Below are 12,944 nucleotides of genomic sequence, written 5' to 3'. Positions count from 1 at the left end.
ATTGAGATTCTATTGAGAAGATCCACTAGAGAGCGACAACCCTCTATCAGATATCCTCCACATGAGTATGTTATGCTTACTGACGGGGGAGAGCCAGAAACTTACCAAGAAGCTATTCTACATGAGAATAAGAACGAGTGGGTTAAAGCCATGTAAGAAGAGATGAGATCCTTGCTTGAGAACTACACCTATGACTTGGTAAAGTTGCCTAAAGAGAAGAAAGCTCTCAAGAATAAGTGGGTTTACAAATTGAAGACTGAAGGTAATAGCTCACAATAGAGATACAAGGCATGACTAGTTGTGAAAGGATTCAGTCAGAAGAAAGGTATTGACTTTGAAGAAATATTTTCTCCGGTTGTGAAAATGTCCTCTATCCGAGTTGTTCTTGGTTTGCCTGCTCGCTTGAATTTAGAAGTTGAGCAACTTGATGTAAAAACATCATTTCTTCATGGTGATTTAGAAGAAATTTACATGGAGCAACCAAAAGGTTTCAAAGTCAAGGGAAAAGAAAATCTTGTATGTAAGCTTAGGAAAAGCTTATATGGACTCAAACAGGCACCTATACAATGGTATAAGAAGTTTGATTCCTTTATGATGAGCCAAGGGTATGATAGAACCACATCTGATCATTATGTGTTTATGAAGAAATTTTCATATGATGATTTTATTATTTTACTACTATATGTTGATGATATGCTGATTGTTGGCCATGATATTGAAAAAATTGGAAAGCTTAAAAAAGAGCTAAGTAAGTCTTTTGCCATGAAAGACTTGGGATCGGTGAAACAAATACTTGGCATGAAGATTTTTCGTGATAGGAAGAAAAAGAAGATTTGGCTATCTAAGGAGACTTATATTGAAAATGTTCTTGAAAGATTCAACTTGAGTAAAGCCAAACTAGTTTGTTCCCCACTTGCAGGTCATTTCAAGCTTAGTTCGAAACAATATCCTACAAGTGAGAAAGAAAAAGAAGAAATGTCCAGAGTGCTTTACTCATCTGCAGTAGGCAGTTTGATGTATAATATGGTTTGTACTAGGCCAGATATTGCTCATGCAGTTGGAGTTGTCAGCCGATTTCTCTCAAATCCTGGAAAGGAACATTGGGCAGTAGTGAAATGGATATTAAGATATCTAAGAGGTACTTCTAGGTTGTGTTTATGTTTTGGCAGTGATGAACCTGTGTTATAAGGTTACACATATGCAGACATGGCAGGTGATACTGATTCCAGGAAGTCCACTTCGGGATTCTTAATAACATTTGCAGGAGGAGCAGTCTCTTGGCAGTCTAAGTTACAGAAATGTGTTGCTCTATCAACCACATAAGCAGAATACATAGCAGTTACTGAAGCCTGTAAGGAAACTTTATGGATGAAAAAGTTTCTACAGGAATCGGGCTTGAAACAGGAAATATATACTTAGAATTCTTTTTTGAGGAGATCCATCCGACATGATAAAGACATGCTTTTCTTGAGCCAAGATCTATGATCTTAATGTTATTCTGATGCTCTAGTTATTCTAGAGAAGACCTACTGTAAACTCGTTATCATTATTATTGATAGTGGAAGTTTGAGGTGGACTACGGTCCCGTGGTTTTTCCCACATTGGGTTTTCCACATTAAAAGATTTGGTCTCACTGTGTGATTTATTTTTTGCTCTATTGTTTATGCTATGCTGGTTAATATTTGCATTTGGATATCAAGTTGGTATTTTGATAAAAAACCTATTTTGATACACAAAGAGAGAAAGAATTATTCCGCTTTAACATGTTTTTCCCACCACATATCAAGACAGGACAAGTTAAGGTGTTCAAGTAGAAGTTGCGTGAGTGGACATAGACGAAGACGCATATGATCTTCAACTTCATGTGAAATTTAAGAAGATTAATAGATATATATAGATCACTCTGTACTACTAAAGACTTGAATGCATCGGGATGAAGAGTATAAACCCAAAAAATTTAGATTAATCAGCAGGCAAGGATTTGCGTGATTTTGTTTCATGATTATTCGAACAAGTGTGCCACTACAAATAAGAAGCATGTAAACATACACAATAGACATAATAATAACCATATAAAGCTAATATAAAGCTAATAAACATACGCAACCAGCACGCAAGGAAAAATGATATTAGGTTATTTAAGTCATTAAAAAAAAGCTTCTGGTATCATTTAATTAATCTAAATAGTGCAATTCTAGCCAAAACAAGTAAATAAATACTCCACTTTGAATAGGGTAGAACATTAAGGAAACAAAAAGTACTGACCTGTTTTGTTCTCTGAGATATGAATATAATATACCCAATCGAAGCCTGTTCAAAAGAAACCATGACCGATGACAAGACATCGCGAGCTGAGGAATGTCCATATCAGAAACAGGACAATCATTCTGCAGTTCACGCATTGTAAAATCTTAAAGCAGTCTTCAGCCCTGATTAAAAGAATACATAGAGTTAGATAATTCGCACGAATAATCAAGGATATATAATTGCATCTAGTGGAAATGAAATATTTATATATTTTGAAGCTTGCATATGAAATTGCACTAATTTTAATATTATAGTTTTTCTACAAATTTGTGTAATTACAAGTGACAGAAGACGCAATAAAAGAAAGAAAGATGATGATTCATCACTTTGCCCATTGATCTGAGGTGTGCATCGCATTACTTCACGTAACCAAAATCCTTGATAGATATGTCGGCAAAATGAACCAAGTTGTGTTGAGCCCACTACCTTCTCACAGCCTAGAAACCCGATAGCTGGCACCTCATACTACCAGGGGAAGGCGATGCGCATAAAGAAAAAGATGCAAGAATCCTAGTTCCATCAAATTGGGGTGGATCCCGACCGTCCATCATGTGTACCTTTCAAGACGGACGGTTCAGATTCCACCAACTCATAGGCGCTTGCCTGGTGTTGTAGCTCCTAGGCTACGAGAGAATCGGATTGGTGGGAGTGGATCAGATTCTTCCAAGTGCCCCTACGCGAGGCCTTTTTGCTTAAATCATCAGCCTCATCTCAATCCAGCTCACAACAAGCATATGAATGAAAACGACAACTACTGCTGATACACTTCATTTCCACGTACCGCGGGGGCCTCCTCCAGTGCCATTCCAGGATGGCGACGGATGATGGAGTGCATGGATTAACATCATCATCAACAGCTACCGTGGAGATATGCATCACCGGTCCCCTCTGCAAAAGATTTGGTCCTTGATGAGTTTCCTGAGCATCACGACATTGTCACTTTTTCCATGGCTTTGCAAAGTCGGCATAAAGCTATTTGGCAAACCTTAAGATCAAGTGATAGTGAGGTAAACAGCTGTTGTAAACATCTAGAAGGCATTACCTTGATGGTTGCGGCACAACCACAAATGGCATCCCATAGCCATTCTGAGACAGGAGGACCGTTGTGCTTGGGAGTTTCGGAAATGTTCAGCATCAGCTGCTAGGTTGTAGGTGGATGGCCAACACAGTATCAAAAACCTGATGTTTAATAGGAAACACCGATCAAACAGTGACATAATATGAACTGCAAAAGGCTGCTACATATGATTTTTAAGGGCATTTCAACCTAAAACTATGTCAGCATCACCAACTTACATTTTTTAAGTACTAAACATGGGAATTTTGTGTTACGAACAAAATAAAATTTATAGGTCTGATATCATAAGATAGTATGTATATCAACACATCAAGCTGAACTTTGAAACAAATTGATTGATGTGCAAAACTTAAGTTGACAAAAAGAAGCATCAGCATATTGCTTTAGCAAGCAAACTAATCATCTCAAGGAAAAGTAGACTGATCAAGAACAATTACCCGAAGTTTGAGGCAGCAGTCATTTTCAATATTTCAATACAGCCTTAGCAAATAAAATCTCAAATATATGATGTGTACAGATCTGGTGTCAAACAGTTTCTTTGGCCGCTAAAGATCTTGTCAGTGGTTCTCACTTAAAATTTCATTATCCACTATGGAAAAGGTTTTGCCGCTCTGATGAATATGGATACAGATTTGCCAATCCAAATCAATTATTCAGAAGAAGACAACATAAACTGTAAAACAATGTTCCAAAGATATGATTGGAATTCAACAGTCAGGCCCCCTCCATATACAAAAGAAACAATTGGAAGAAAAATAAATTTACAGACAAGAAAAAAGACAATCTAGAGCTATCAACCATGTGTGACCATATTAAATATTTTCAATGGTAAAAAGAACAAAGCAATCTATAAATAACTGTTGTTTTCTTAATCTGACCTATGGAATAATGATAAATATCTTCAATCCTACAAGGATTATAAGCACCTTTGAGCCAAAACATCATGATGCTTGTGTTGAGTATGAAGTAGTATATAGGGCAAAGCAAAAAATATCAATCAATTAGACAGATCTTCTCAATTTTTTTCAAAAAATAACCTCTTCACTACTGGTGACTTGCATTGTTCCAGATGGTGACAATACAATCTGGTCACAGAGCAGCTTTGTGCAGCCTTACATATGTGCTATAGGAAATCCAACGCTTCATGTACCAAGAGTTTCCAGACTTTTCAGTCTTCAAGGAGGTACATCATTAGAGCATCTAGGTTTTCATTGCTCAAGGGTCTCATTTTGCATGACCATCTGCCGCGGTCATCAGATGACTAGAGTCTCAAACTCGAATCAATTTTAGCCACTAAAATAGTAAATGAAAAAACATAAGAGAAATGGATCTGATAGATTTGCTTCGGCGGCAGCAATTAATTACTCGAAACAATTAGCCATTATTGTTCTTGGCCACAAAGGCAGAACAAAGATGAGAGATAGTGACAAGAAGCTTCATGCAGGATCCTTATGCAAGCTTCATGCCTCTCTACTACTCAAATGGAGATAGTGACAATAAGCTAAAAATAAAAATTATAAAGATGTAATTTCAATTCGCTTTTGCTGTAAGACAACAGTGGGAAATTGTGCTATATAGGCTGCAAGAACCACCTCAACACTTATAGCATCCCCCATTTCTTTTGTATAACCCATTAGACATGTCCAACTATTTGTGGTCACCTACAAGGATATTTTTTGTCGTTGTGTTTTGTAGTGTGATATTCTAAAGGATATTTCAGAAAAATAACATCAAGTAAAAGCGAATGCTTCAGATTCACATTTTGGCTCTTCACCGGTAGCATCTCCTGCATATACCAAATCTAAAAACAATGTGAAAGCCTTTCAAGTTTCATAGACAAAAGATCACCTATTCAAAACCATGAAAACCTTCATATCACATATTCCTGAAACAAGCCATCATATAAGCACTAAAAAGACAATTAACTGGTCCCTTTTAAACCTGATCTATAGAACAATAAAAATTAACCCAGGGGCCACTGGACTTGTTAGAAAAGAGATCAAAATCCACATACCAAAGTTCCATTTCTAGAGTTTCTCATATGAAGTGGTTCTCTTTTAAACCTGACTTGTGGGAGCCTAAAGGTGAGGTCAGCAGAAATAAGATTCACGAGAGAGCCACCTCATATGAGTAAGTATGGGGATGGAATGAAAAAAAGATTGAAAGCAAGGTTTCAAATACCCGATTGGCCTGATATGCACTAAGAGGCCTTTATCAATCCGGAGGACCAGTACACAGCTCAGCATCAATTGGTAGTCATTTTACTATTATGCTTTCAGTACTAGAAGCTGTACAGATTTGTATACTATCTGATATGCTGATACCATATCGGTTTGACAAAATATTGAAACTAGTATCAAATGTAGATTATAAGCCTTGATTCAAAATAAGATCTACAGTTATACTATAGCAGGCACTTGCACAATTTTTTTTATGAATGGGGAAGCTCTTAATAGGAAATAATGCACAATAAAATTTTCATATGATTGGAAAATCTTAGACTCCTGGTGTGAATATCATGTACAGAACAGATTAATTCGGTCAAAACTTTGAATGGATCTATTAGTGTTTACACAACAGAGCTTGCAAGGCAAATATGACCTTCAGTAGCTATTTCTAAGACAATAAGCCACACTATCTTGTAGTAAATACGAGACAGTAGGGTTGTACAGCAGGCTCCTTACATCAACAACCATTGGAGAATAAACTTTTAGCGAGGCCATAAGCCACCGCTAGAAGTAAATCTCAGGGGCTGTATCACACTTACAATGCATCCGACCGAAGGTCTTGCTGCTAATTCTATAAGCAGACAACCATTTGCTGGCCCCTGCAAATCCTGTGCATGTAGTTGCAACATGTGATGGATTTTATCTATTCACTACTAGTGCCCCTTCAAGTTACCAAGCACTTGCTTTTGGCATCGGATTTTTCTGTAGAAACACCTTAGAATCAAGGCGTTCAAAGAAGCTACTGTCACTTTCTAGGACACAAGATTTCATTTGACCCAGATCCAGTGAATGTATAATTCTACATTCTCCTCTCTACAGCAAAAGCATCATCGTATAGGACTGACCAACTAGCACGCCGAACAGTATCATTCCCGCCTAACTACTATAATCCAGATGGTATTGGAGTCCCAGCACATACCCTTTTCGCACTACCGCTAGTGCAGACTGTGAGACTAATGCTGGAGGTCGGCAAGAAAACCCACACGTGAATCTTCCCGGAGCAAAGAATCGCAGCCTGGTACCAGATGTTCCCATCACCTGTTCCTCCGGTTCCTGTACTAGTCTTCAAGATACATACGGTCATTTAGTTCTCAAAATTTCATGTCTGGAAAAAGATTAAGGTAATCACCATGACAAAATTTTCCAAGGATCATCGGAAAAAACAGATCCAACAAAAAAAAGAGCATCAGAAAATCCAAATCTTCTGGTCGAGTAACAACTCCGACACAAATCCAAAGCATCCGCAGCACTTTCCTGCTAATCAACCATCTATCCTACAAATGGATCAGAAGATTACGGACTAGTTAGCGCTGCAAGAGCTATCCGGAAACTACAATGATGTCGTGGAGTGGGGGAAACGCCCTCGAATGGATTACCAGATCGTGGAGGGCTTCGCTTCGCGATTCGCTCGAGGATGCGACAGGCGTCTTCTCGAGACCAACTAGAGGCCTCAAAGACCCGTCACCAGAGGATCGGAAGCCCTAATCCGAGATTGAAATCGGAGCAGACCTTAGCGGGAAAGCGTTCAAGAAAGGGCAGCAACATACCCACCGCCGATTTGCTGTCACCTCTGCTACTCGTGTGATCACCCGTCGATGTCTCATCTCGACCGTCCATCTCCTACTGCTTTCGAAGAAGGTACGATTTTGGCACGGATTTGAATTCAAATTCGAATTCAAAATGATGCATATACCGGTGGAAGTATCGGCTTTATATATATATAGTTGAGGAAATTGTTGATGTTTTGATTACTCTAACATGATTCGAATTCGAATTCGTATTCATAGAATTATCCGAGTTGTCTCCGAGATAAAAATGTTAAACTCTCGAAATATTACCTGAATGAAGACTATGGTCGAGATAAGTTTTTCGACCGATCTCTCCGATACTCAAACTAGTAACCAATGTATATGAGTGTAAACATAAATGGTCAAACAGGTAATCCCTCTCTTATTGTTTTAAAGATGAATTTTCATGAAATATTCTATTAGAAGATAGTCTATAATAATTTATTTTAGACCCTTATCTATATACGTAAATGGGTAAAGAATAAATAACCTGTCTTCTCCTTTCAACCTTAAGCATCAAGTGATAGTCATATGTCGGATAAAGATTAACTAACAATATAATCTCTAATATATATATATTCTTATACGTACTCTACCGATCCATCGGCAAGTGAATCCAAACGGGGAGATGCTCAAATGCGGTCCATCAAATAACGTAATTCGATGGAATTGGGTTAGCAAAGGGTCCAACCTCTCCCTCTCCCTCGAACCCAAATCATAACCAAACATCCGGTGTCCTCCGACGAGTTGTCCGAACGCCATCACCGCCACCGCTGTGCGGTTCGCCAGCTGAAGACGAACCACCAGAAAGACGAGTCACGAGCTGCACCAACTCATGACGTGCAACTTTTTCCGTCCCACTAAAAGAAGTCCACCAGAAAAGTGACATTCACAGATGCAAGAGGACAAGTCAGCGAAGCTTCAACCTTCTTCTCGGTTCCTCATCGAATCCGACATTCGGACGGAATAGTTTCAATTAAAAAGAGATCATTTTGATTTGTTTTCGCTAAAAGGTCAGTTCTTTGTTTCATCTTCACCTGAAAATTTTACAGCCTTGATGGCTCGAAGAAGAATAAAAGGAGAAGACAAAGGGAAAAGGAGCCTCAGACTTGTGCGTCCTGGTTCTCACGGTGGCTTTGGGTTTGGTCCTTCGTCTTCGTCATCGTCTCATTTCCAGTCTCCTCCTTCTTCTTCGCATCGTGATCATCATCATCATCGTCGTTCTGAGAGCTTCGATCACCATAAGAGGACGCCCGGGTCGACATGGGCGTGGCGAGGAACGTCGGCTTCGCATCGCCGGCCATGATCACCACGACCTTCTCCTCGTAGACCGTGGGCGCCGCGACGGGCTTGACGTACAGCTCGACGCCGCTGCCCGTGTCTTCGCCGCCCTCGAGGTACCCGGAGAGCTTCCAGTACGAACAAGCAAGGATAAGGAGCGCCAAGGCAATGAGGCCCAGCATCGCCGCCAGGCCGCCGAAGAGGTACGGCACCGGTGAGTGCCAGGTCAAGTGGTCGCCTCCCCCCGTCACCACCGGCGCGGCCGCCGCCGCCACCGCCGTCGCATTGAAACCCGCCCCAGCCCTCATCCTGGACGTATCCCTCCGTTGTCCACAGAAGAGAGAAGTTGACGGGAGGTGGGAAGAGGGGACGAATATTTATAACAGGAAAAGCGGAGGACTATGTTATCATTAAAGTTGTCATTACATAGCAAACACTTACGTTAATCATAATGAGAGAGAGAGAGAGAGAGGAGTGTGAGGGACGCTTTTGCCTCCATGTCTCCGATTACTTGTGGTTTGGTTTGGTGGGGGGGATGAATGATGGGAAGTGGGCATCATATTCGGAAGGTGACGACATCAACAATTGGAGGGACCAAAGCGAAGGGGACTGCAAGATGTTGGCAAGTCATACATTATAAGATTACTTCATGCATAAGAAGAAAAAATAAAATGTATGAACTCGATATTATAAGTGTTGTAGTAAACAACTTTGAGCCGTGACTCGGTTCGGGTCCGAAAGGCGGGATCTTCCCGATGCGGCCCTCGGGTTTGCCGAGGTGGTCGGCTGCGGTGGTCCGATCAGGACGGGGTCGACCGACTCTACCGAAGGGGACTCCTCGGCTGGGCACGTGCTCCGTCTACAGTCCTGCACATAGGTCGGGTCGGGAGGCTCTCAACCCGACCCCTCCGACGATCGAGTCAGTAGAAGATGGAGGGGGTAGAAAGGAGAAAAGTTTGAGATGTCTCCCTGGAGTGTTCTCTCCTGCGTCCCTTCGGTCCCCCCCTCTTTGATGAACGAGAGGGTATTTATAGGGAAGCTTACTATTGTTTGATGTGCCCGCCTGCAGGAGGCAGGTTGATAGCGTCTGACATGGGCATTGGCGTGACGTGAAGAATCACGCCTGAGTAGGCGTTAATGCGTCTCGGCCGGTGTTCCGGTTCGGTCGATCGAGTACAGTCACATCGATCGAGGCATGAGGCGTCGACTGACGTCAGCCGAGTCTTATCATAATTACTATCGTCATCAATAAGATTACTTAAAGCATACATTTGAGATCTAATCGTATACATATTGATGTGATGAATATTCTCGGTTTATGACATCAGCATTCGGCATCAACTCGAACGGAGCTCTCCTTCTTTTAAGCATTCTTCCGGAGGAGGACGGCATCAGCGATTAGGGCATGTTGCAGGGTGTCATCAAACAGAACCAGACAACGATCATGTGGTCCAGGTTGTCACCTGACGACGACTCATCCCATGAAACACCAAGCACGAGTCTCGGATACTTGGCCACTCCTCTTGCACACAAGACGGACGGACGCTTAACTAAGATCCAACAACGTAACGTATGATCCCCCCCACTCAAAAAGGTGTGGAGTGGAGTGGAGTGGAGTGGATCGGATCCATCGTGGTCGTCGCATTCGGCATCTACGCTGCTCTCACCAACACCCAATTGCCCCAATACATACGACTGTAGGCCTTATGATCTCACGGTAAGTCAACGTGGCAGTGATCTATCTCACTTGAACGGAAGATGATTCGGCGTCGACATGGCCGTCACATCCTGTGGGGAATACCGGAGGGAACGCTTCACCACCTCGAGAAATAGGATCCCAATGCAGAGGCTTTTCCGTGGGAGGGGAATCGGCCACTGTGCTAAGGAATCGACCACACAATGACTCCATTTCTCCACGAAGATAGGACTTGTCGTGATCATGATGCATGATGCATGATGCATGATGCATGATGCATGATGCATGGAGAATAATGTTTGAAGTTTAGAATTTGTGCTCGTTGCTTGCATTTTGATTCCTATCCCTCCCCATTAGAGAGTTTCCTTGTGGCTTGTGCTACTCGGAGATAGCTTTACAAATTGTATATTTTAGTTTTACTACGATCAATATTCTTTCATAATTAAAATATCTAATCTATGATCTAATTAATTTCTTCTTAGATTCAATGTTAAATTAATATTTTATATCTTATTATTAATTTAAATTAAAAGGAAGTCAACATGAGAATTTAATATTTTTTTATGATAGAAAAGGCTATGTTGAAGGTATAATAATAACTCAAATTGTTGACTAATTTAGCTTATTTTATATGTTTTGGATGAAGCTAAATCTTAACATATGAATATGCTTTAAATCGGGCTAATTATAAATAATCCTCTGTAATTAACTATTTTTAGTATTTTGATCCCTATACTTTTCGAAAGTTACATTAAGAACTCTATAAAATATTTAATCTTATTTCTTCGGTGATTTTGACGATGAAAATATAGTACGTGCTCAGTGGTAAACCCTATAATATTTTCGTCAGCAGAGTCAATGACGTGAGAAGAAACGATGTTAAATATTTTACTTTGATAATGTAACTTTTAAAAAATATAAGAATCGAAATACTAAAGTTAACTAATTATAGAATATAATTTATAATTAACCCTCCTAAATCCAACCGGATCAAATCATTTTGGGACCTACACGCTATTGGTGATCCTGTGAAATGAATTATTTGCTTGCTTTCCCTTTGTTCTAGTTTATCCAGAAGAACGACATCGACCTATCATGCATATCTTCCCGCAGCATTTATATTAGAATTGAATTAGTAGAAGCCATTAGGTAGACACTAGGCTTGGGGGCATCGTTGCATCGCGGCTGTGGATGGCGACGCTGTATGCGCTGGGTGTACAGGTGGGTGACGCCCACAGCCAGTCGGCCACCAACGCAGAAGCTACGGTCGCCATCGCCGCACACATCGGTGCCCGAGTGGGCGACGACGTTGGCTCTATATCTGCGCCGCTGCAGCGGCAGTTGTCGTTGCCATCGTCGCACACGGATTGGCGGAGCGGCCAGGCGAAGGCATCGAGCTGCCTCCACAGGACGGACCCGGATAAGAACGTGTTGCACACAAGAGAGTGGTGGTGGTGGTGGTGGTGGCCGCCAGGGGAAGAAGCTTTGTCCTCCACCTCCTGTATGTTACATCATTCTCCACCGCACCACGTAGTGGGTGAAGTAGGTTACTGTTGTGACTTCTCGCACTCACTAGGGTTACTGCAATGAGTTCCTTCCTTTCTTCCCATTCATGCTTTCAACTCTCTGATTTATGTTAGCTGATACCTACACCGTGTTTTCGATTTGCTGGTGCCACATTTCATTTAGGCTAAACAGACACATCCATGCATGAATAAGATCTTCCAGAATAGTAGAGCATGAAAGAGTAGGAAGCATCATCAAGTTGTGATTCTGAGTTATTGTCACTGACCACTATGACCTGTCCATACTGAGAACCTGATGTTGAATGACAAATCAGATAAGGCAGAATATGTTTGGAACTAAATATGATGTCACATCAAGACATGGAATCTAGCAAAGTAAATGGTTAGCTTACATCGGAGTTCATTTAAGAGGACCTTTAGGTAGCCAAGTGAGGAGTATATGATATGATGGGGCATCCAAAACCAAATCTAGCTGCTTTTTCATATGATACTTCAATCATTTATATTATAGTCAATTTCAAAAGATTTTATTGATCACAGCTACAGAGATAAGACCTAAGAGAGTTGAAATAAAATTCAAAAGGGAAAGCAGCATGCATATAAGAATGTTTGTTCCTGAAAGAAGGAGACCATGAACTTACTTATCCTCTTTAAGTCTTTCTTTCATGCTTGACAGGATGATGAACTGATGATTCAACCTGTTTAGCCATTGCTTTTAACCATCAAGTTTTGCTCATTTCACTGCTGCTACTTCACTTACAATGCAATTTATCTCTAGGGTTTCCACTAACATGTCTCTTGCTTAAAGACTGCATTGCATTCTTAGGAGTCATTTATTGTTGTTTGTTCGCATCACTGTGAACCAATAAATTCCTAGAAAAATTGGTAAGCCAATTTGCAGGACGATTGCTATACGAATGGGTTGAGTTTTGTTGCCTTAACTTGTATGGGAAGAATTAAATTCTTAGTATCTGTTCTTGCATTAACGACGATAGTCTCATCTTCTTCTCCTCTTCCTCGTTCCCAAGTGCATCCCTAAGCCTTCTCGATGAAGATCTCATCAAATATCTATTTATTTGATATGTGGTGTCATATATATATATATATATATATATATATATATACTATAGAATGTAGAAAATGATCGGTGTGATAAGATCAAGAGGTAGCTGAATAAAAGAAATTTTCTATCTAATCTATTGATGGATGAAGAATGAAATAAAATAAATTGAATCATGCCTTCCTCTTCTCTTTGGATCC

The 12,944-nt window shown here is 40.6% G+C and overlaps 1 protein-coding gene and 1 long non-coding RNA gene across 5 annotated transcripts; both read right to left on the bottom strand.

Moving 5' to 3' along the window:
• Nucleotides 1-709: 709 nt before the first annotated feature.
• Nucleotides 710-7,175, bottom strand: LOC108952375 (uncharacterized). 4 transcript variants are annotated; one of them, XR_010488617.1, is made up of 5 exons: nucleotides 6,990-7,175; nucleotides 6,533-6,887; nucleotides 3,350-3,486; nucleotides 3,089-3,225; nucleotides 710-2,429 (listed from the first exon to the last, which is right to left on the bottom strand). It is a non-coding gene; the product is annotated as an uncharacterized LOC108952375 (long non-coding RNA). The 4 variants fall into 4 exon arrangements; XR_001977209.2 differs by having other exon boundaries at nucleotides 3,089-3,195; XR_001977208.2 differs by lacking the exon at nucleotides 710-2,429 and having other exon boundaries at nucleotides 2,539-3,225.
• A 976-nt stretch (nucleotides 7,176-8,151) lies between these two features.
• LOC135636571 (protein GLUTAMINE DUMPER 3-like) lies at nucleotides 8,152-8,813 on the bottom strand. Its single transcript, XM_065148348.1, has one exon. The coding sequence runs from the start codon at nucleotides 8,768-8,770 to the stop codon at nucleotides 8,285-8,287; it is 486 nt and encodes a 161-aa protein (XP_065004420.1). The 5' UTR covers nucleotides 8,771-8,813; the 3' UTR covers nucleotides 8,152-8,284.
• Nucleotides 8,814-12,944: the final 4,131 nt, after the last annotated feature.

Source organism: Musa acuminata, chromosome BXJ1-3 (genome assembly GCF_036884655.1).
Source record: "Musa acuminata AAA Group cultivar baxijiao chromosome BXJ1-3, Cavendish_Baxijiao_AAA, whole genome shotgun sequence".
In the NCBI taxonomy this organism is placed as follows: domain Eukaryota; kingdom Viridiplantae; phylum Streptophyta; class Magnoliopsida; order Zingiberales; family Musaceae; genus Musa; species Musa acuminata.
The sequence above is the reverse complement of the archived record's forward strand: the minus strand, read 5'-3'. Positions and strand labels throughout refer to the sequence as shown.